General features: G+C 45.6%; 1 protein-coding gene across 21 annotated transcripts in view; it reads left to right on the forward strand.

Annotated features, from left to right (window-relative positions):
* Positions 1–24,281, forward strand: part of KANSL3 (KAT8 regulatory NSL complex subunit 3) — an 84,721-nt gene that overhangs the window by 25,865 nt on the left and 34,575 nt on the right. For 10 of the 21 annotated variants that reach the window (XR_009506508.1, XR_009506511.1, XR_009506512.1 and 7 more), the window contains 12 exons: positions 208–282; positions 462–619; positions 2,990–3,053; positions 3,501–3,701; positions 3,894–4,050; positions 5,510–5,587; positions 7,014–7,205; positions 7,670–7,754; positions 8,049–8,179; positions 9,065–9,174; positions 9,570–9,792; positions 10,142–10,275. Coding sequence is in view for 7 of the 21 variants with exons in the window: in XM_059943036.1 (XP_059799019.1) it covers positions 208–282; positions 462–619; positions 2,990–3,053; positions 3,501–3,701; positions 3,894–4,050; positions 5,510–5,587; positions 7,014–7,205; positions 7,670–7,754; positions 8,049–8,179; positions 9,065–9,174; positions 9,570–9,792; positions 10,142–10,275; positions 15,234–15,254 (1,629 nt within the window). In the remaining 14 variants the exon portion in view is untranslated. Of the gene's footprint in view, positions 1–207; positions 283–461; positions 620–2,989; positions 3,054–3,500; positions 3,702–3,893; positions 4,051–5,509; positions 5,588–7,013; positions 7,206–7,669; positions 7,755–8,048; positions 8,180–9,064; positions 9,175–9,569; positions 9,793–10,141; positions 10,276–15,233; positions 17,778–24,281 lie in introns of those variants that run through there. The other 11 variants (XM_059943036.1, XM_059943035.1, XM_059943037.1 and 8 more) reach the window with 11 other exon arrangements.

Genomic DNA, 24,281 nt, shown 5'->3' on the forward strand with positions numbered 1-24,281 from the left:
CTAGGTGGTGGCTTCTGGTAGAACAGCACACCTTGTGTTCTTTGCTCTTACTGCTGCAACTATGGCTGGTGCACCTAGGGGTTATGTCGTGACAGCGAGGGAGGAGGTGGGACTGGCTGGTGGGTCTGGACCACCCCTGGATTCTGGGTAGGATGTAGCTGCAGTGAAGTCATTTGACCTTGAGACAAACCGTGCCATTATTTCCAGGTGTCGGTGATGGAATACGTCACTGCAGTTGTCTGCCTTGGGTTTCCTCTGCTTACCGTGGATGGCCCCAGAGGGGTAAGCGCAGGGTGTGGCTGATTTCTGGGTCACTGGCAGGTGAGAGTACGGGAGTGCGTGCCTCGCCCAAGCTGCTGTTCAGTGACTGCAGTTGCCCAGCTGACTCTCTTGAGCGTACTTGCCAGGGCAGTACTCAGTGAATATGCACTAGCTGACTGTAAAACCTGGATCTGTTTTAGGATGTGGATGATCCCCTCTTGGATATGAAGACTCCAGTCCTCTTTGTCATTGGTCAGAATTCCCTGCAGTGTCACCCTGAAGCCATGGAGGACTTCCGGGAGAAGATTCGGGCCGAGAACAGCTTGGTGGTGGTTGGGGGAGCTGATGATAATCTCAGGTGGGTAGGTTCCCCCAGAGCTGCAAGAGTGCCATGTTGGAGAGATGCTTATCAGGTGGTGATGTAATTATAGCTAACCTGGTTCAGTGAAGAGAGGGCATTAAAAAACTTTAAAAAAAATTTTTTAAACTAATTCAGATTTCTAAAAAGTTGCAAAATTAGTACCAAGAAATTCCCTATACTGTTCACCCAGATTTCCCAAATGTTAACATCTTACATAACCAAAGTGTAATTATCGAAGTCAGGACATTAACATGGATATGATACTGTTATCTAATCTACAGACTCACATTTCATCAGTTATCTCACTAATGTTCTTTTCTGGTCCAGGAACAAATCCAGATCACACATGGCTGTTGGTTGCCTGTCTCCTCAGTCTCCTTAATTTGGTACTGTTCCTTAGTCTGTCTTTGTCTTTCATGACCTCGACACTTTTGAAGACTTCCATTTTGTAGATGGTCCCTCAATTTAGGTTTTTGACATTATCTTATGATTAGGTTGAGGGTGCACATTGTTCGCAGGAATGCTATGGAGCTGATGTGCCCTCAGTGCACCCCTCAGGGGCTACGTGGCGTTGATATGCCTTATTACTGGTGATGTTAACTTTGATCAAGGAAGCATCTGCCAGGTTTCTCTACTGTAAAGTTACTATTTTTCTCTTTGTAGCTAGTAGTCATCTTGTGGGGAGAAAATACTTTGAGATGTTGTAATTATAGTCTTGGCCATTGTGCTTTCACTGGGGTAGGCATTTCTTCACGTTTTGTTCCTTACTGAGGATGAATGTGAACATAGATTTTATTTGTGTTAAGCATCCTTTTATATATTTTGGAGTATAAACAGCCAAAGTTTGGAGAGGATTTTAAATTTATTTATTTTTAAATTTATTTTATTTTTGGCTGCGTTGGGTCTTCGTTGCTGCACGCAGGCTTTCTCTAGTTGTGGCGAGCAGGGGCTACTCTTCATTGAGGTGCACGGGCTTCTCATTCTGGTGGCTTCTCTTGTTGCAGAGCACGGGCTCTAGGCGCGCGGGCTCAGTAGTTGTGGCGCAAGGGCTTAGTTGCTCCGCAGCATGTGAAATCTTCCTGGACCAGGGCTCAAACCCATGTCCCCTGCATTGGCAGGTGGATTCTTAACCACTGTGCCACCAGGGAAGCCCTGGAGAGGATTTTAGGAGGGCACCTTTAGTCATTGAGATGGCCATTCTTCTCTTAAAAGTCTGGCTGCCTGTAGGGCCTTTAGTTATGTTTTTATGAAAGGTACTGAAAATGAGGTTGTATCCTTTACTGGTCTCCTTTTTTATATGCTCAGTCTTAGATATTAACTTCATTTGTGTGCTTTAACTGGAGAGCTTAAAGCAAATACCTATTCCCACCTCTCTTGTCAGTTTCTTACCAGAGATGCTTTGGAGAAGTCCTCCTGGCCTTTGTCATTTGACAGCTTCTTGTGGACCTAGAATCTAATCCTTTGATGCTCAAGGCAATGTTTGCTTGTAAATACATTATCTTTCTTGCTAATTCAGACATTCTTATCTATAGGAGAATAGACTGTGTGTGTTGAGTCGTGGTGAGGGAGCGGGAGAAATGGAAATAACCCTTAGTGAGAGTTACGTTGTGAGGCTGCTTATGAGACATATTTGCATGGTGCCAAGAGCATTGGACTGAGAACTGGGAGACCTCAATTTAGTCTTGGCTTCCTTGCTAAGAAGCTTGGGTAAAATACTTAACTTCTGGGACTCTGTCCTCATCCATAAAATGAGCATTGTTACACAAGGTCAGAGGCCTACAACCAGTAAATTGGGGTCTCAGAATTTGGAGGCTCAGAATGTTGTTCTTCATCCTGTCACTTGGTGCCCTGTTTCTCTACTGCTGAGACCCCCAGTCAGAAGCCAGGGGGTTTAAGGCTGGCTTTCAAAGAGGAGAATGCAGCCAGCTGTGGTCAGTTTCTGTCATCCCTTTAGAACTAACCTGTGGCCACCTTGCCTTCCCTCCTGCTAATCGCATTTCAGTAGCACCCAGTAATCTCAGGGTTTGGGTCTGTGTTGGGGTGCCTCGAGATGAGGTCTTAGCAATCAGATAGAGTTTACCTGTGAAGCCATAGGTATAGGGCTTCTGAAGTGTACCATCCCGGGTACTTTCCATGTATTCTTTGGTTCTTTACATATGTTGTTTTGTGTCATCCCCATTAACTCCATGAGTGAGGTGTTATGGTTCCCCATTTTGCAGATGTGGAAACTGAGGTTCAGAGAGGTTGCAGACCTGCCTGAGGGCTAACATAGTCTTCCTTCTTGGGTCTAGAGAATAACCAACACAGAAGAGAAATGGTGCTGTGGAATGTTTGGAAAGTAAACATTTCCTCTTTTTTGTCTCTTAGAATAAGCAAAGCAAAAAAGAAGTCGGAAGGGTTGACTCAGAGCATGGTGGACAGATGTATTCAGGTACACAGTAGCTTTATGTGGTTTTCTCAGCTAGGCTTGCCTTTCTGTAACCTTTTAGGCTCGGTCTTGTTGGCAGCAGCCTGTTGACTAAGGAGGATGGGTATCCACTGCGGCCTCTGTTAGGCCTAAATCATAAGCAAAGAAAAGGGGGAAAAAGAGAGGGGGAAAGGAGAGTAACGATCTAAGACATGAGCAGAGCATGAGGGGAGGAAGGGTTCATTGGAGGAGTGGTAAAGCGTGACCACCCCAGAGTACTGCCTCACGGGTGCAGGGCGCAGGCTCCTGCTGGTCCTTGGCTGAGGCTGGGGTTTGTGCCAGGCTTTGTGTGGTAGGAGGGACCGGCACACTGACATCAGAGCTGAGGTGAATCGATTTTAGTCGGGACTATCGGGGAGGTTCCTGTTCTCCAGACATGGACTCAGAGGCCTTGACCCCTCTTTACACTAGGATGAGATTGTGGACTTCCTGACTGGAGTGCTCACTCGCGCGGAGGGGCACGTGGGCTCTGAGCCTCGGGATCAGGACGCTGAGAAGAAGAAGAAGCCCCGGGACGTGGCCCGCAGAGACCTGGCCTTTGAGGTCTCTGAGCGGGGCAGTCGACCTGCGTCACCAGCTGCCAAGCTACCTGCCTCACCCTCAGGCTCGGAGGTAATGCGGAAAGGGAGGGAGTGCTTTTGCTGGCGAATGGGGACTGAAGAGTTGGTTCCTTCGCTTCCTGGGGATGCCTGTTGGCCTTGGTGGGCCTGTGAGTTCCTACGAGGGGAATTCCAGGGGGACTTGATGATTGGCAGTCAATCTGGACGACATTGGCTTGGCCCTTGTCCTTCTTATTCTACTCAGGATCTCTCCAGTGTGTCCAGCAGCCCCACCTCCAGTCCCAAGACCAAAGTGACCACAGTGGCCTCTGCCCAGAAGTCCAGTCAGATCGGAAGCACTCAGCTGCTGAAGAGACATGTGCAGCGGACAGAGGCTGTGCTCACCCACAAACAAGCTCAAGGTATAGCTGCCTGGCCCGGTGGCCTCTCTTGGGTTCTGTCTTCTGCAGTTGACGCCATGTGGCAGTTGGGAAGTATTGGCATCTGCAGCTTTTTCCCGACATTTCTGTCCAGGCAAAATTAGGTTGAAATAAATACCGAGGGCTGTTTTCAAGGGTAAAATATCACAAAAGGTGGTATTAGTGTGACTATATAGTTCCACTAATTATAGCTTTGGCTTGGTGTTTGGGGAAGTTAGGCTTTATGAGCTGACTACACGTATATTGGCCTCAAATTTTTTACCAACTCTGGGCCCTGCCCAGCCTCTCCCGCAGTCAGGGAGCTCTTCGGGTCCTGCAGACAAGGGGATTGGCCGTGCTCATCAGATTCTAGGGCAACTGCACTGGTGTTGTGCCCGCCCTTTGTTTTGCCCTTGAAGAGTTAAGATTCCCACACTGGGACTTCCAGTGAAGTTTTCAGGAGTCTCTGCAGATAGGTTTTCGATTAGGCTGGGAAACATTTGTTTGGTTGAAATTAGAGTTTGGAGAACAGTCAGCACAATGTAGGAAGCTGTGGAAAAGACGTGTTCGGTGGGTGGGGAGGGGAGCAGCAGCGGCTCTACCCCTGGCCCACTTGGATCCAGTTGGGCAGCCCTGACGTGAGGTCTCTTGGGCATTGGTGTTTGGTGATGTATCCAGGAGCGTGTATCATCTGAGGGTCTCAGGTGCCTGGGAGGAGGCAGCAGCCAGAGCTGGCTGTCAAGTAGAGAGACGCACAGGAGACAGGAGGCTCGTCTGCTCTCTTCCCCTGTGTTTCTTTTAGTGGAGCCAAAGGATCAGGACTTAGCCCCAGGCCTCTTACGAGGTTGCCCGTGTGGTGGTGCTAACAAGGAGCAGAAGTGTGAGTGGCTCGGTGAAGGCGAAAAAGAGGCCGGGCCCCTAGGGTCCACGTGTGACCTGCATCTTCTTCAGTGGTGGCCAGAGCCAAGTTCCAAGTGGGCGTTGTCTTCTTGGGCTTTTGATGAAGAGAGAGCCAGCAGTTTGCCAATAATTAGTGGAGACTGTACGGAGTTCTAGAAGGCTGACTGGTGAGCCGGGTTCGAAATGGGACCCAGAGCATCATGGAGGAGAGCCGCAGCACAGCAGCCTGGTTTCGGCAGAGCTCGTAGGTGGGGCAGCGAGAACAGCTAATGGTTATGGGCCCTCAGTGTGTGCCTCGCCCTCTTCTTGGCACTTGGCTTGCTGTTGCTCGTGGAGTGTGGGCAGTGGCCCCATGAGGCAGGTACATTTATTACCTTCAGTTCATGGATGATTCCATGGTGCTGCTAAATGGCAGAGTCAGGTTTCAAACCCATGCAGTAATTCCAGAAAAAGCCCCTGTTGACCATTTTCCAGAACATTTTCATACCTTTTTCTTACTCCTTCTCTTTTTCTCCTTTCTCTGGCTGGCTGTGATTCTGTAATTCTTTCTGATTCATTCCAGCGCAGTTTGCTGCTTTTCTGACACAAAACATGCTGGTGAGGAAAGCTCTTCCTCCCGGCACCTCCTCCTGTCTCTTTGGTGAGTATTGCTCTTTCCTCACCTTTTCATTCTCTGCTCTCTGCCTCTCTCCCTTTCTCCCTTTTATTTCTTTCCCATCCCTGCCTCTCATTTGTCTCTGTTTGGTTTCCCCCTGTTCTTTTCTCTCTGCATTTTTCTATCTTCTGTTTTTTATTCTTTGCTGATCCTTTTGCTTATTACTCCATAGTCTTTGCTTTTTCCCCATTCTTTCTGTTTGCCTCTCATGGTGTTTTTCTCCTTTTGTCTCTTATTGTGGCTCTTGGCTCTGCTTCTCCTGTGTGTGCCTATAGGCCAGTGCCTGTGAGCCTGAATTTCCCTGTGTTTTTCTCCCTGCCTCTGGTTTCCTGCTTCCATCCTGGCCTCTGCAAGCACTTATCAAGCATAAACCTGTAATTCCTTTCCCTTTTTCCCTCCTTCCTATTCTGATTTTAGTCGACGCAGTCCTTCCTTTCAGCTGGTTGTGGCCTGACTGTGGTCTGGAGTAGCTCCCTGTGGCCCCATGGCATCCCCGCCACCTCCCATTTCTCGTGTGACTCCTGCCTTTCCGCCCCTGGTTGCCTGCGCTAAGAAGAAGGACTTGGGTGGGCTTCTAGGTTTAAAGAGAGGGGATCCATGAGGAAACCCGAAGGATAACTTAAGAGTCTGGGAGGCTTGGCCACGTGCAGGATGAGTCTGTGTGATGCAGTGGAGGGGGAAGCCCATGTGTGAACAGGTGGCCTTTCTCTGTACTAGTACAAATGACCTGGGGACTAGCTCGTGACGTGGGCCACTGTTGCCCTGTTACCTCTGGGCAGGAACTGTAAAGTTGTCTTGGCTGAGATAACCTGCCTAGGAGTTACTGAAAGCCAGCCTGAAGTCCTGGTGATGATCCTTCCCATTGTCGCCATTCGGCAAGCAAACCCTCAACCTTGGGCTCTGAGGGCAGGGGGGGGACTCAGAGCTTGGAGGAAGTCTCCCTTGTAGGGAGGACTGGATAGCCTGCTCCTCTATTGCTTCTCCAGAAACGGTTTGCTGCCCTCCAGCTGTGTGATGTGGGGAGGGCATGACAGTTGCCACATTCTTTGAGTCTGGGAAGCCCTGCTGAGGTCCACTGTGGTGAGTCCTCTATTGTTTGATTGGCCTTTGCCAGGCAGGGTCAGGATGTCTTCTCCTTTCTTTTTGTTTCCACCAACTCAGAGCCCCTTCCTTCCAGCTCCAGGGCAGGGTAAGGGAAGGGGATGGAGCCATCTTCTGAGAGGGCCAAGGTGGAGTTGCACCGTAGGTGGGCCCGAGTGAGGCAGGACTGAAGCATTGACATTCTCCTTGCACGTGTTGGGATGGTTCTTCCTGGTGTTCCCACACAGCCATGCCAGTGCTGGTACTGGCTGTCAGTATCTGTCGGGCTTTTTTGGATTGTGGAGAACTTCACCGCAGCTCCATTTCTTAGTTCCTGTTTCATCAGAACAAACGGAGGAAGCCGAGAAAGAGGATCTCCGGGTCCAGCTGAAGCGGCACCATCCCTCCAGTCCTCTTCCTGGCAGTAAGACCTCCAAGCGACCGAAGATCAAGGTGTCCCTTATCTCCCAAGGGGACACAGCTGGAGGGCCTTGTACTCCTTCCCAAGGAGGAGCTCCAGAAGGTGAGTTTCTCTTGGCCTCCTTAAATAAACACCGACAGAACCGTCCCAGGCGCACAGTATTGCCCTCTTGGTGGCTACTTGCTGTGTGGCTCAGCCTCGCCTTCAGCACAACAGGCACCCGGAGACGACAGCAAAGGTTGCACGTAGGGGGAAAGAGGGCAGCAACCTCACCTGAAGTATGATCAGGGAGGCCGAACGAGGATCCGAGGAAGCTGTGGGGTCATTCAAAGCATCATACATTTTGTTCTTCTTTGGTTTCAATTAAAGATAATAAAATATTCTAGAAGGTTTAGAAAGTAGAAGGAAAAAATAACCCCAACTCTTCCTATTCTAATGTAGTTATCCTTCATTTTTTATCTTCCAGTCTTTTCCATAATATCTTGGATTTAGCCTGGCCTCTGGAACCCTGAAAGGTCAGGACCAAACAGGACTGACCAGTGGCCTTGGGGTTTTCTGTTTTGCAGCCGCAGGAGGGAAGCCCATCACCATGACACTGGGACAAGCTTCCGCAGGGGCCAAGGAGCTCACAGGGCTTCTCACCACAACCAAGTGAGTCTGTCTCCCGGTCTATCTGTTCCCTTCTTTCTCTTCACGTTTTCGCTGGTCCATTGAGTGCTTACTTAAAATTTACAAAGAGTCCTGTAGCCCTTGCTTCAAGGCCTGAAGTCTCTCCTTGAGGCCTGACTTTTTTAGAAAGACTAGAGGCTAGATTCAGAAAGTGGGATGAAGAAACCAAAGTTCTAGCCTTGTGTCCATCGCTGAAAGCCTTGCTGGGCCCCATTCTGGACCTTCGCTGTGTTGGCAGGGACCTTTAGATGATGGAGCTCTTACCTTTGTCTCCAGGTCAAGTGCTGCTGAAGGGGGAGCCTCAGCCAGCCCGGCGTCCTCAGCGGTCTCCAGCAGCACTGCTCCCAGTGCCTTGCACACACTCCAGAGCCGCCTGGTGGCCGCCTCTCCTGGCAGCTCCCTCCCAGGTACCTGGCAGCTCAGCGTGCCCGGTCTCCCAGCGAAGTCTGTTTGGGCTGCTGCTGGAGGGTGGTCCCGGGAAAGGCTTGCGGAGCTCGATCTGGAGGAGGACGCTCTGGGCCTCAGGCTCGTTGCAGAAGCTTGGCAGGGAGCTGGCATTAACTTTGAGGTAGGGGAGTTTGGGGCCTTCATATCTGCAGTGAGTAAATGTCCCAATCTGCAGGTAATGCCTCCTGTACTGCAAGGAGAAATAGCTGGTGGGAAATGTACGTACTGGTTTCATTTTGGTGTTTTTAAACACATCTGGTTGAATAACACTGGAAATGGTGCTGTACTGGGCATTAGCAAAATGAGACATTTTTCTGCCTATGCTTGTCTCCTCACTTTCTCCGCCCTCACCCTACACTGAAAGGCTAGTTGCCTGAGCCCAGCAGGGCCAAGGCACTGCAGATGCCCTGATCCTTCAAGAGGACCTTCCTCTTTGCTTTGAGGCCACTGGACTGTGTGTAAAGTGAAGTGTAAGTCAGGTGTTTGGGATTCTTTTGGCTTAAAAAGTCCTTCCTCTTCCCTGGGAAGGTGGGATAGATTTCTGAAAAGTGGGATTCATGTTCTCCTTGGTTTTCCTAAAACTGTCCAAAATTTAGGACAGGTGGTTTGGAGCAGGTTGGGGTGTGCAGAATGAATCCAAGGCAGTGTGTCAGGAATGGTACCTTTCCTCATGTGGGCGTCCAGCGTGCGTGTTTGGGGAGCCCTTCTGGCGTCTTTCTGAGAGCACTGGGAATGTCCGAGGGAAAGAGCGTTGGTGTTTCAGTTGATTGTTGAGGGTGGACAGGCACAGCTGCTCGTGGGGAAGTGACTGAGCCTGCGCTGATGTCTGCTGTATCCTCTCCTAGGGGCCGCATCAGCCAGCAGCCTCCTCCAAGGCCTCAGCTTCAGCTTGCAGGATATCAGCAGCAAGACCTCTGGCCTCCCAGCAAACCCCTCTCCCGGGCCAGCCCCACAGGTGCACATCTGCCTTCCACTGGGCTGGGCAGGTGTGGGAGGAGGCCTCCTCAGCTTAGTTGGTTTTGGCAGGGACGCTGGGTCAAGAACAAATAGGCTTCACGGCTGGGAACTACCAAAGGTTAAGGCTCCACCACTTACTAAGTGGCCTTGGGCAAGTTTCTTGATCTCTCTGTATCTTTTGTTTTCTTGTTTGTAAAATGAGGATAATGATAGTACCTCCCTCACAGAGCTGTTTTGAGGATTAAAGAAGGTAATATATGGAAAATACCTGGCAGAGTACCTTGCATGTGGTAGGCACTGAATACGTGGTAGCCGTTAACAGTATGGGCCCTCCACACTCGACCGTTGCTGTTGGCAACAGCTTCTGATCACCTGGGCTTGTGTGTCCCACAGGCCACCAGTGTGAAGTTGCCCACCCCCATGCAGAGCCTGGGTGCCATCACCACGGGCACCAGCACCATTGTCCGTACCATTCCTGTGGCCACCACTCTCTCCTCCTTGGGTGCCACTCCTGGTGGGAAGCCCACAGCCATCCACCAGCTGCTGACCAATGGGGGCCTCGCCAAGTTGGCAAGCAGCCTCCCTGGCCTGGCTCAGATCTCTAACCAAGCCTCAGGTGAGTCTCTCATGAGAACCGTGGGGACTCCCAGATATGGGATCTTCCCCCAAGACCTTCCCATCTCTCATGGTCCAGGTATGATGTTGAACCCAACCCCACAGGGTCCTGGCCTTGACCCTCAGGGATTCAGCTGTGTGGGTCCATCCCCCAGAGAAGTTGAGAGAACACAGGCTGTTCCTGTTGCCTTTCAGACTGACTGATAGGGCATAGATGACCCAGCTGGGGAGGAGGAAGCCGAGGCGGGAGGCTGATTGGGGGTATGTTACATGGGGAGGAAACTCTCCAGGAAAGGGAAATGGAGGCTGTGACAAAAAAACCTACTCCTCTGTCTGTCTGTCTCTCTCAGGCTTGAAGGTCCCCACCACCATCACTCTGACACTACGTGGCCAGCCCAGCCGAATCACCACACTGAGCCCCATGGGCTCAGGAGCAGCCCCATCAGAAGAGCCCACCTCCCAGGCGCTGCCCTCCAGCTCACAGGTGAGTCTGCCCGGGAAGACCGAGGACACAGCCTCCAATATTGGGAAGCTTGGGGCCGGCTGGCCGATTGGAGGAGCTGGACTTGTAGGCAGACCAGATGCACATCCACATTCAGAGTTTGTAGCTTTGTTGTTGTTGGGTTTTTGTTTTTGATTTTTAATTGAAGTATAGTTGATTTACAGTGTTGTGTTAGTTTCAGGTGTACAGCACAGTGATTCAGTTATATATATTCTTTTTTGAATTCTTTTGCCTCATAGGTTGTTATAAAATACTGTGTGCAGTTCCCTGTGCTATACAGTAGGTCCTTGTTGGTTGGAGTTCATAGCTTTGTGACTGAGCAAGTCATGGACCTCTTTGAGTCTCCTTTTCTGTAACGCTCCCTGGATTTTTGTGAGGATTAAATATGTAAATATGTTCAGTGCCTATTTAATGTTTCTGTTTTCTTCCTCTCTCAGTCGTTTTCTCCTTTCATTCTTGGTTTCGTCATTCAGAGGTTGGGTAGAGGCTAATTGGCTAATACTCCTTCTTTGACCAACAACTTTCCAGCATTGTGCCATTCCAGATCTTTGCGTTCATTGCTGTCTTTTCAGGGCACAGTTAGGTTTTTAGAGCTCTTACCCGGGAAATAAGTCACCATTGATTTCTCTTAGCTGATCTAATTTCCATTATGACCTTTTCAAGTAAAATGTTTCTAATCTTAAATGGTGATCTGAGAGCCACCCAAAGATCAGAGGTTAAAGAAAAAAATCGTTTGAGTCCAGTAGTGCATGTCCTTTCCTTCAGTGTCCACTTTTCAGCTGAGGCCGCCTGCACGAGGCCCGGTGCTGTGCAGGCCGCCCTGACTGAGGGCCTGGCCCTGTCCCCTCACTCCCACCACACCAGCCCTGCCCGGGAGCTGGGCACCTGTCCCTTCCCAGCTGTTTCAGGAGCTCTTCTGCCTCTTCCTCTGTAGGGGAAGATACTGCACAGAGGTTGTTCCCTGGCAATCATGGGGATCATAGCTACCGTTCCCTGCCTTTGTGCAGAGAGGCGGAGGTGTTTCTATTTACTTTATCCCCTATTTTTTAAATTACAAAAGCAATCACTTATTTTAAATAACGCAAACATTACAGAAATAATATAATTTAGAAAATGAAAATTTCCCATGATACCACTCCCAGAGATGATATCCCCTTGTTGGTAGCTTGATATGCATTCTTCTAGATTCTTCTTTCTATACAAAGTACTTTATTTTATTTTATTTTTTTGACAAATATTGGATCACAGAGTATGGCTGTTTCGTAACTAGCCTTTTTTTATAAAACATGTTTCCCTGTTCATTACATAGAGACCTATCTATTGCTTGTCAGTAGCTGCCTAATATTTCACTGGGTGGATGTACAAAAATGTATTTCATCAGCTCCCGTTAGAGGGTTGGGTTATATTTTGGTTTTTGATATCGTAAATAATGGTACAGCGAATACTCTTGTTCGTGATTTTTGTGTACCTCTGGGAGATTTCTACAGGTTAGAGACCAGTAAGTGGAGGGTCTGTGCATCTAACATCTGGCTAGCTGCTGACTAATTGCCCTTCAAAAGGTTTGCTCATTCACAATTCAAGCCACAGTGATGAGAGTATCTCTTTTCCTATGCCTTTGTCAGTTGTGGAAATCAGTATTTTTTATTTTATTAATTTGATAGGTGAAAAATGAAATTGTTTTAATGTGTATTTTCTTGATTACTTATGAGGTTGTGTGTCTTCTTTTATGAATTGTTTGTCATATCCTGTATCTGTTTAATTCATAGCAGCTTTATATATGCAGGTGTTAATCCTTTATTTATTATACAAATTGCGTATATTTTATTCCAGTTAATTGCTTATATTTTTTTTCCTCTCTGTTGAAGTATTAAGTGCTTGTCTTTTAATTTTTGTTTCTGGATCTTTTATCAAACAGGCATTAAAAATTTTTATGTAGTTAAATCTTCAAATTCTTCCCTTTATGACTCCAAAGTTTTGTGTCTTAAGAAAGCTCTTCCCATTGCAAGAATATAATCTTATTGTGTTTTTTTAAATTTTTATTTTTAAAACTGTGGTAAAATTTACTTACATACAATTTACCATTTTACCCTTTTCTCGGCTAACAGTTCAGTGGCATTAAATGTATTCACATTGTTGTGCAGCCATCACCACCATGCACCTCCAGAACTTTCCCATCATCCCATACTGAAACTCTGTTTTTGTGTTTTCTTATATTGCTTTTGTTCATCTGCTTACACCTTTAGTTGTTCAGTCCACTTGGAATTTACTTTTTTATGCTAAGTGAGGTAGGGATCTAACTTTATTGATGAGTCCATTCATCCTTCCTCTATTCATTTGAAATCAGCTGCTCTCACATTCTAGATTACTGTACACACAGGGCCTGTTCTGTAGCCTTGACCTGTCTGTTTCTACACAAGCTTATTATTGTTTGATAATGCAGGTTCTCAAGTTAAGGAAGTATATCAATTATGTTTCTAGTTTGCTAAGATAATCTTTATTCTCTTCCTTTCTCTTGATAATGGGTTTTAAATTTTGTTCATTGCCCTTTTGGAATCAAATGAGCTGAATGAGTATAAACATTTCCTTTTAATCAGCTAAAATGATGCATTACTTTCAAAGATTTCCTAATATCGAACTGTCTAAATTCCAGATTCAGTACTTGTTCAGTATGTCCTATTCTGTTTGTTTTGCATATACCTAAATTTATTGTGCATGTATAGGAAACAAAACTCCATCAAAGGAGAACAAAACAAAAAAAGAAAGAAGCTAAGTGCTTCAGAGGAAAAAAGCATGTCTAGTCTTGATTTGCTTTTATTTTACTTAGGATTTTGACCTCTATGTTTATTAGTAAGATTAGCCTATAGTCGTCTTCCTCTCCACCCTTGCTTTTTTGTGTGTATCCTTTCCTTGTCCAGTTGTAGAAAAGAGATAATTCTATCCTTATAGAATGAGATGGGAAACATTTTTTTTCTCATATTCCAAAACATTTATATAGCACAGAAATTATCAGTTTCTTGATGGTTTGACGGAAATGACCTATAAAGCTATTTGGGCCTATTTTCAGGCAGTCTTATCCTTTGCTGGTGCCACATTTGAGGCACAGCTAGAACACAGATCCCCACCATGAGTTTCTTCCTCCTCTCTTAGGTGGTCCTCTTCAGCTTGCTCTGGCCTGGGGGAGCTAGTTAGAGTTGAGAAGAGTAGAGGTCATTGAGAATCCTTTTCCATGGCTAAATTGAAGTACAGAATAAAGATCAAAATCTGACTTCTACCTGATGGTATTAACTTGAGAGCTCAGTTTTTATCTCAGTAAAATGGGTGTATAAAATTAGTAGGAGGGTTCTAGTGGTGATTGTTTTCTTTTAGACAAAGGAGGTGTTATTAGATTAAGACTTGCTGACTCAAAAGCGTCTAACAGTTACCTCAGTGTTCAGACTACCAGACAATGTGATATCAGGGAAAGCATAGGCCCTCTGTCTTCAGCTAGCTGTGTGATCCTGGGCAAATCACCTGACTTCTCTGGGCATTTTCTCATCTAGTCTAGTGAGGAGGTTGGCATAAGTCAGTGATTGTTGTGGTGGTGGGATAGTAGGGGCTGTCTCAGAATGTCCTCAGTTGCTGGGAATATACATTTTTAAAGGTTGAGAAACAAACCACCCATTTTTGATGTTTATAAGACACCAGGAAATTTGAACACTGACTGGATAATTGTTGATATTAAGGAATTGTTAACCTTTTTAATGTGTGATAATGGTTGTAAGTTTGAAAAATAACCTTTTTTAAATTTTTGGGTTATATACTGTAATATTTATGGAGAGAATGAATTTAAAATGAAAAAAAGTTGTAAACACTGGCTAGACTTCTCTAAGGTCTTTGCAAGCACTTAATTATGTGTTTTGTTTCTGGCGGTGATGAATATTTACCGTGTGTTTCCTTTATGGAACTGGACCATTATGTACACCCTACAGCTGAGAAGCTGCAGGAGGAAGGGGAGAGACAGAGACTGTGTTGTGCCCTGCAGCGGGGTCCTGGGAATGGACTCCTTGACTGTGATCACAAGGTTTTTCTCCTCTCTGGCCACACAGTGCCCTTGTCAGGCTGGCAGGCAGCCTCTAGCTGCTCCTGAAGCAGCCCCGGGCGAGCGGGCTCACTCTGGAGACCTCCTGGTCAGGATGGAGTGCTCATCTGTGCACAGCCCACCTTTGGGCAGCGTGAACAGATGGGAGGCGGATTCTTTCCAGTTTTGATTGTCAAACCCTGCTCTCCTGTGTCTTCCTTCTTCCCCCCTTTATTGTATCCTCAGAGACCTCTTAGGAGTTTTCCAAAGGTGAAATCTAGAGAGGTGGGGAAAACCTTTGTGAAGAAAGGCCAACTCTCTCTACCTTGCTTGCTTCCTTCTTCCTAAGCTGCAGGGCTCAACAATTCATGGCATCTTCCACAGCACTTAAAAAATGGACAAGACCAGAAACAATGATATTGTCAGTACAGTCATGGAAAACTTCACTTCAACTCTATCACCCTTAACGATTCACCTATTTCCTTTTTCCTGCATTCTTTTCTTGTTCTTATACGTAATAATAAGAGCTAGTGTTTGTGGTTGAACACAGACTGTAGGTGCTTTATGCAGATTGTCTCATTTAATCTCACAACAACCCTGGGGAGGAGGTGCTGTCTTCTCTGTCTCACAGAGGGGGGAAAGGAGACTCAGAGAATGTAAGTCACTTGCCCTAAAAAGTAGTAGAGGTGGGTCTCTACCTCCAGAGTCCATGTTCTATTCATCACTTGGCTGCTAGAACACATATCCTTGTGCATCCAGCTTTTTCCCTATTGAGCATCATTTCTTCGGGATAAATTCTCAGGAGTGGGATATTGGGTCAGAGGGTCTGTATGTGTTAACCTGGCAAACTTCTGACCCTTGTTCCCTACCTCTCCTGCCACAGCGCCTGCCTCCAGCGCCCTGAAGATGCCATGCGATATGTCCTCCTTTACCAGGTTGGTGACAGCTGCTGCACGGTGAGGCCTGGCACGTGTGCTGTCCTGCTGAGCTGTACACTTGTCTGAAGACCTCTTTAAGACAGTCATTTTTGCCTCTCTGCCAACTGTCTTCAGGGTTGGGCCTCTGGGTCTTATGTAACCATTAGACAAGGTGATATGGCGCTGGCAAGGGGGGCCTTGTCCTTTAGCATCTGCAGATCTGGTTCCCAGAATCTCCAGGTCCTCAGCAGATCTGGCCGTGTATGGATTGGAGGCACTTCTTCCCCAGCATTAGCTGTAACTTGACCCAAGTAGCAGTGTTGGACTGCTCACTGCATTTTAATAAAGGAGCTCCTCTTCGAAGTCTGTACTGCCCCGTGCCAAGTTGGGAGGAGACATCCATGTGGTCTGGGGCTGCAGGAGTTGGGACTGAGAGCCCTATGCTGAGGACCGGGATCATCCTGGCCCCCTGGCCAGTGGTTCAGTGCCAGAAGGGCTTGTTTTGTACATCACTGTTGCCTTCACCAAGCAGCCATGGGAGAGTGCTCCCCGTGCAGCTCCCTCCTTAGGAGCCACATTGGATACTGAGTACCTGCTGAGACCTGGGAGCTCCTCATTTCAAACCTACGATAGGGCACAGAGAACTGGGCTGTCATCTTTCAGTCCCTTTGGCCACCTATACATGTTGGGACCAGCAGTCGCCAGGAGGTGAAAGCTGGCTTCTTTCTTTTTTCCATCATGCTTTGGGCAGTTCATGTATCCAGAAAGCCTGCAGGTCCAGAAAGGCTGAAGAAGAGGAAGGGAACAGCAGATGAAGTGGCTTGAAGGACATGTCAGTGGTGAAAACGATTTGGGCTTGAGGCTTTGCATCTGGTACCTAAGGAGCTGTTGGTTCAACTGGAGATGAGGAGAATTTGCCAAGCCAGAGGAGAGAAACCCCAGCCCCTGAAATTTCTGTCTCCAGTGCTTAGAAGTGGAACAGGGATAACTGCTAAGTTAACATCTTGGCCGTCCCGTGAAGCTCAGGCATCAGGATGACGAAGGCCATGCTTCAGTGTTTCTGTTTCAGCTCTGTACAACTTTTTGTCTTCTTGCTTAGAAGTGGGAAAATTACTGGTATTGACTCTGCTGTGCAGGGCTCTTGGTACCAGCCTGAGCCCTGGAGGTGGAGGTCCCTGGAGAAGTGATCACTGAAGATGGAGCTCTGAGCCCCTCCTTACCTCCTCACAATATTTGTGTGCAAAAGTATTTTAGATTTGGCTGACAAGCTATCCTCCAGAGCAGGCTCCTTTCCCTTCCCTACTCTAGAATGTTTCCAGTCAAGGCGATAAATAAGGCAACCCAGATATAACTCTTCAGTATCTGTACTGAAGGCAGGGAGGGCCCACAACGTGCCATGGCTGGACTTGAGGTCCACGGTCCTGACCCGTAGTGCATCGTATATCCAAACCAGGCCACCTGCATTCAATCCAGGAGCCTCATCTCTAGTATGAGTGGCAGCCAGGAGGGAGTACACAGCGTGCAGGAGTCTCAGACAAGGCAGTTTGGGGTGGTACAGGCAGGGCCAGGGGAGTGTATATGATAGGAGTGGAGTGGGCAGATTATACACCATACCCTTCCTCCCCGACCTCCTGCAGAGCTGGTCTCAGCAGTGATTCACACAGAATTAGGCTGCGTCCCTGTACTAGCTGGCAGGTAGCTGCTTTCTGAAATTCAGGAGGCATTTAGTAAGTTTGAGGAAGATACGAAATCTGAAAGAGACATCCAGTGTCAGGGGTTTAATAACTTTACAGGTAGGATAGTAACACACCAATAGGAATTGAGGACAGTGAAACTGTGAGAGTATACGAAGTTTTAGGAATCATTCAGGACAGAGGTTCCTGAACAACCCATTCATGACTTAGAGTGCCGTCTAGACAGCACTGGAGGGGCTGCTCCTGAAAGATGCTGGCCCCGTGTGTGCTGGGGCCAAAGGAGAAACTAACGCATCATCCTGCGTTTGCGTAAATCCTAGTATGCTTCCCGTGGATGATTTCCTGAGGCTTGGGTTGTACACCTTAAAGAATGCCAAAACGAGAAGGGAAGTTGTAAGAACATTGATTCTTCTGCACCGTGGATGGACAGGCTAAAGGAGGAAGTGGCTGAAGTCTGTACAGTCATGTTCCCCAATTCCATACTTCTCCAACCACACTTCTTGAGGTGTAAAAGGAAGCTTTCCTCTGCCTACCATGTAGCAAACCTGGAGTCCATAACCTCAGAAGGTGATACTACTGGCTGAAAGTGTAGAAGGATGAAGAGGGCTTTAGTTGATTTCTTGGATGACAGATGCCTGTTGGTGCCCTATGGAAGATGTCCTTGTTTTGAGAAGAGGTCACTGATGGAGGAAGACCTGTCTGTCCTTGGCTCTACCACTAGAACAATCTTGGGCTGGATGGGTTATAGAGCTGAGCTGCTGTGACGGTTCTGTTCTTCCATTAGCCAAAACAATAAAAAACAAAAATAAAAACAAATTTGGATTGCCTCAATGTATTTTTAGTTGACTTCTTATGTTTATTCTGGTAACCACCCAATTGAGTGGCACAGAAAATAAAAGCTAAGATATTGTGGTAATTCCAGTGATCGATCATCTTACTGTTGCCTGGAGCCATGAGGTGGGTACTGTGATTCCCTTTAAGGTAATTCACTTGTAAGGTGAGGAAACTGAGGCACAGAGAAGTCACACAGCAGGAAGTGGCAGAAGCAGGACTGAACCCAGGCAATCTGATACCAGTGTCTGTTTGTCTATTCTGCACTGTGCTGGGGTTCTGAGATGGGAGACCAGAAGTGGAGATGAGCACAGGAGGTGAGGAGATGGTGGCTTGCCCTTCATGTGACCCCTTTCAGTTTACCTCCGACCAAGCCTAGAGTGATTATTGCTGCCCTGGTGGGCCCTTGGCTATGCCTGAGTCAGTAGGTGGGGTCCCTCACCTTTGGTCTTGAGAGATTGAAATCCCTATACCTCTACGCCCTCCAATAAATAAATAATGACTTAGAGATGAATGAATGAATGAATGAATTCCAACCTCCACATTATTTGTAAACTTGTATCCAAAAAGACCTTCCTTCTTATCCTTAAATTCCAGGTCTCTGCATTAAGCATTGGAACCCTCTATGGGTGGAAACTGTAGTTCTGATATACTGGTTGGAGGGTCTAGTATGCATGAGCTCTTCTTGTTTCCATCCTTAATAGAGACCTGATCTTTCCCTCACTTTCAACTCTGGTCTCACTGATTTGGGTGGGTCAGATGAAGTGAGAGATGAGGATCAGATTGTTTAAATGATAGGTGTCTTAAACTTTAGCAGTATAGGGACAGGGCCATAGCAAATTACGATGCAGAAGAAATTTGGTTACCTTTTTAATCTTCCTCTCTACAGTATATGTTTTAGTCAGGGTTGATGGTTGCAAGAAGCAGAAACTATTCACCACCCATATTAGTTCTAAAAGGGAATATTCTCTCCATTGACATTTTCTCTGACAGGCAGCCTGACAGTTTCTGCTTCTTGCCGCATGACGTCAACTGACTTGGAATGGCCAGGGACCAGTTTTGATCTTGTTTTCACAGGATTTTTTTCATCCCTTTGCGAATGGCCAGTTTTCTGTCTTTCAATTCAAATTCTGAACACAGTGAACCTGATTGGCTCAGTCCCACTTACGGGTTGGTACTTCTTATCCTCTCTTACCCCAGTCTAATAGTAGCATCCAGAGGATGAAGTTGTATGGTTCATATTATTGCCTTTCTAAGAGAGAAGGGATTTCAAACAAACTTGGGCTATTTAGATGTGTGTGTGTGTGTGTGTGTAACTTACAGTGATTGTGTGTGTGTTTAACTTACAGTGATAGCATAGGGAGGTCCCATGTTCACTTCATCCAGTTTCCCGCAGTACTTAAAGCTCACATAAGTATAGTACAATATCAAAACCAAAAATTAACATTGGTACAATATGTGTGTCTAGTTCTATGTCATTTTATCCCAGTAACCATAGTCAAGATATAGAACAAATTCCATCCCCACAAAGATCTCCCCCATGCTACTCTTATAGTCATATCCATCCCCTTCCCCTCACCATTCCTAACCTGTAGCAACCACTAATCTTCTCTCATCTCACAGAATTGTATAAATAGAATCCTACAGTACATGACCTTTTGAGATTGGCTTTTTTTCTACTCAGCATAATTCCCTTGGTGTCCATCCAAGATGATGTGTGTTTCAGTAGTTCATTTCTTTTTACTGCTGAATATGAATGTTCCATGGAATGGATGTACCATAGTTTCTGTAACCATTCACCTATTGAGGGGCATCTTGATTGTTTCCAATTTGGGCCTATTGCAAATAAAGCTGCTATGAGCATTTATAAGCAGGTTTTCGTATGAACATTAGTTTTCATTTCTCTAGAACAAACGCCCAGGAGTGTGATTACTGGGTCATGTAGTAAGTTTTTATTTTTTAAAGAAACCGTCAAACTGTTTTCCTAAGTAGCTGTACCATTTTATATTCCCACCAGTAATGTAGGAGAGATCCAGTTTCCAGCATTTGATACTATCTCTGTTTTTTTGTTTTAGCCATTCTCTTAGGTGTGTTGTGATACCTTATTATGGTCTTTAAAAATTTGTTGAGGTTTGTAATACGGTCCACGATCTGATGGTCTATCTTGGTATTTTCTGTAGGCTTAAAAGGTATTCTGTTGGGTGGAGTTGTTTGTAAATGTTGATAAAATTCTGTCAGTTGTTGGTTTTATTGAGTTCTTACACCCTTGCTGATTTTCTGTCAAGTTGTTCTATTGGTTGTTGAGAGAGTGGTGAAATTTCCAGCTATAATTGTGGAATTGTCTGTGTCTGTTTCCAGTTTTTGTTTCATGTATTTTGCAGTTCTGTTATCTGGTGCATACCATTTAGGATTTCTGTGTCTTTTTGGTGGATTGACCCTTTTATCATTATGTAATGTCTCTCTGTATCTGGTAGTTTTTTTTGCCCTGAAGTTTATCTGACATTCACATGTCACATCTGATGTCAATCTCCTGTTTTTTAATTGGTGTTTTTTTAAGACTTTTTACTTAATGTAATTGTAGATATGTTAGGACTTAAGTCAGCCATTTTTAGTTTTTGTTTTCTGTTCTCTGTTTTTTGTTTTTGTGTTTCTTTTTCCTGCCTTCAGGTGATTTACTTGAACTTTTTTTTTTAGAATATTGTTTTGATTTATCTCTAGTGTTTTTGAATGTATCTCCTTGAATAGCTTTTTCAGTGGTTTCTCTAAATGTTGCATTACATATACACATAAGTTATTACAATCTACTTGTATCCACATTTTACCAGTTTAAGTGAAGTGTAGAAGCCTATCCTCCCTTTTTGTCCCTTTACCTTCTCCCACTTCTAATACAATTGTATATATGTTGAGAACCATGTTAGACAATGTTCTAAAGTTTTGCTTCAAACATAATTTGGAAAACTCAAAAGAAGGAAAATCTATTGTATTTACATATTTTTATTCTTTCCATTTCTCTTTCTTCCTTCCTGATGTTCCAAGGCTCCTAATTTTACCATTTCCTTTCTGTTTAGAGAACTTCCTTTAGCCGTCCGTTTCAAGAAGTTCAGCTGGCAACAAAAGTTTTTAATTTTCCTTCATCTGGCAGTGTCTTATTACTGAAGGATATTTTCTCTGGAAATAAAATTCTGAGTTGGCCATTCTTGTCTTTCAGCCCTTCAGAAATATTAAGCCAGTTCCTTGCTTTCTGATGAGAAATCTGCTATCATTCAAATTGTCTTTTCATCCTATAGGTAAGGTGTTGGTTCCCTCTTTGTGCTTTCAACATTTTTTTTTTCTTTAATTCTCAGACTTGACTATGATATGTCTTGGCATGAATTCCTTTGGGCTTATCTTGTTAGGGTTCACTCAGCTTCTTGAATCTGTAGGCTTACGCTTTTTTGCCAAATTTGGGGAATTTTTAGCCATTATTTTTCAACCCCACCCTCTTTTTCCACTTCTCTAGACACCAATGACATGAATGTTAGATCTTTAACATTCCCACGGGGCCATGAGACGCTTCCTTTTTTTGCCCCTGCTCTATTTTCCCTCTCTTCAGATTGTGTAATTTCTATTGTCTGTCTTTAAGTTCACTAATTCTTTCCCCTGTCCCCTCTATTCTGCTATCGAGCCCATCAAGTTTTTCGCTTAGGTGATTATATTTTTCAGTTCTAAAATTTCTATTTTATTCTTTATATCTTCTATTTCTTTGCTAAGAATGTTTTTTTCCTTTTGTCTCAGGTGTGTTTGCAATTGCTCACTGAAGCATTTTTATGATCACTACGTTAAAATTCTTGTTCGACAGTTCTAATATCGACGGCATCACAGTGTTTACCATCTGTTGATTCTTTTCTCATTTAAGCTGAGATTTTGCTTGTTCTTGGTATGTTTGTTAAGTGATTTTTATTGAAATCTGATGTCTTGTGTATTATCTGTGAAACTCTAGATCTTATTTAAATCATCTGTTTTAGCAGGCCTTGTTTGAGACTGCTCTGGTAGGATAAAGAGGGAGCTGCTTTGATACTGCTAGGTGAGATGGAAGTCTCGAATCCCCACTCAGCTTTCATTGACACTGGGGTTGGGGTGGGAGGCGAGCTTCTCTTTACTGCTGTGTGGAGGTGAGAATTTCAGCTCCCCACTTAACCTCTGCTGATGCTAATCCAGCTGGGCAGGGGGTACCTCGTTACTCTTCCTCACATGGCCTCGGTTTACACCAGCAGGGGTTATGTGTCATTACTCCTGGGCAGTGGCGAATGTTCTGACTCTCCCGTAGGCCTTTGCTGATGCCACTCCAGTTGGGAAGGGAGCGTGACTTGTTACCTCGAGGTGGGGTGCTTGTCCAGCCCAACCATATAATCTCCCATAACACAGTAGGGATAGAGGTTGGAGGCCTCATCCCATTCATTGGAACAAAAGTTTTGGTTCCCTACTTGGCCTTCTTTGACACCAACCCCTAAATATCTAGACAGTTGAAGAGACAATCACCTTATGAAAAAGGCAGCATGCTGGACAACATATGCCTTCTGAAGAAGATTATTGGAAGAGATGGACAAAGAAGTTAATATATGATTAATATATGTGGAGTTAAGGTTAGAAATTATCCAGATGTAACAACAATAATAAAACATAAAAAAAGAACCAGATAGAAATCTTAGTTGTGGGAAATATAATATATAGAATTTGGAAAAAATAGATAAAATTAGAACAAGATAATAATGGGATAAAAAGTAGGAGGAATATGGCTAAAGAATGTATTAATGGCTTGGAAGGCTACAATTAGGAACATTTCCAGGAAGCATCAAGTAAAGCCATGAAATATACAGAGTAGAAGTAGAAATAGTACAACACAATTAAGAGTCTTGGAGAGAAAAATGAAAATAAAACCAAGGAAATAATTTTTAAAAGAATGGAGAATTTTCAGGAATTAAGAGAAAATAGGCCTCAGTTTGAAAGGGTTCACATGGAGTCCCAAACGGAGCAATAAGGAAAACCCACATCTATACATATTATAGTCAAAGACAGAACATCTTAAAGGCTTCCATGGAGAAAATGCAGATGCACCACAAGGTTTGAACCAAAATCAGACTGCTGTGACACATCTCAACATGACTCTTGGATTCGAGTCACTCATTAATACTTTTTATGCATTCAAGGAAAAGAGCATAGAATTTAAATGTAAGGACATGATAAAAATGTTCTCAGGCATACAAGGCTTCAAAAGTATGCCACATAAAGACTCACATTGAAAGAAATATTTAAAAGTACTCAGAAACAAAGATACCAAGGTGGTGGAGTAGGAAGACACAAAGCTCACCTCCCCCAATGAACACATAAAAAATACATCTACACGTGGAGCAATTCTCACTGAAAACAAACTGGAGACTGGCAGAAAAACTCACACAACTAACTGCAAGAAAGATCCACATGGAATTGGGTAGGAAGGAAAGAGAAGCAGTTGGGTTGGGACCTGTACCCCTGGGAGGAGACACAAGAGGAGGAGGATTACATGGGTTTAGAGATCCTCCCTGGGGAGTGTGCGGTTCAGACTACACATTAGGTGCCCCTGGGGTCCAACACTGGGAGGACAAGTCCCCTTAGCTGGTTTGAAAGCCAGTGGAACTGACAGCAAGGCTGTAAGAAACCAAGACTCCACTCGTGAAGAGTGTGCACATGCTTGCTTACTCCCAAAACAAGGTGGAGGAAGCAGATCGAAACTGCCTGGGGCTCTGGCTGGTTTCCTGCAACTGCCCAAGCACACGCCCCAGTCTGAGCTGAGTGCCCATTACAGCCCTGCTTACTCCGCAGTACAGCTCTCTACTAGGGTGAAAGCTGCCAGGGCTGAGGACGTTGTGCAGCTGTGGGGGATGGAATTGGCTCAGACCTAACACGGCATCTGAACAAGGCAATGGCAGCCATTACTGGTGCTTGCAGAGGCAGCAGATCAAGAGTAGTCCTTGAACTCTGACTGCTAGGACCACCCCAGCCTATGCCCTGACCCCTGCCAAGGGCCTGCTCCAGCCCCTCTCGCTCCAGCATTGCTTCTCTCTGGGGTAGAGGTGCCAATGCTGGGGTGAGGGAGAGCACACACTTAGAGGGGACAGAGCCAGCTTGGACCTGACCCTCAGGGCTTCTGCTTCAGCAACTTGGGACCTGCCCCCACCACCAGTAGGGTGATGTTGGCCACTGAGCAGAGGAGAAGCCCTGGCTCTAGCCCCTTCATCTCCAGCCCCACCTCCTACCAAGGTGATTGCTGCCAACACACCCTGAGGGAAGATGTGACTCCTGCTCACGTCAGATCCAGCTCTCCCACCAAAGCAACTGGGCACATGCAAACTGTATAGGGACACACCCACGTAAGGACACCCTTTCAAGACTGTGATAGGTAACTGTTTTACCTAATTTCATAGAGACAGAGAAAGTTAAGCAAAATGAGAAGACAGGAATTTCAAATGAAAG

The sequence above is a fragment of the Balaenoptera ricei genome, chromosome 13 (genome assembly GCF_028023285.1).
Source record: "Balaenoptera ricei isolate mBalRic1 chromosome 13, mBalRic1.hap2, whole genome shotgun sequence".
Classification (NCBI taxonomy): Eukaryota; Metazoa; Chordata; class Mammalia; order Artiodactyla; family Balaenopteridae; genus Balaenoptera; species Balaenoptera ricei.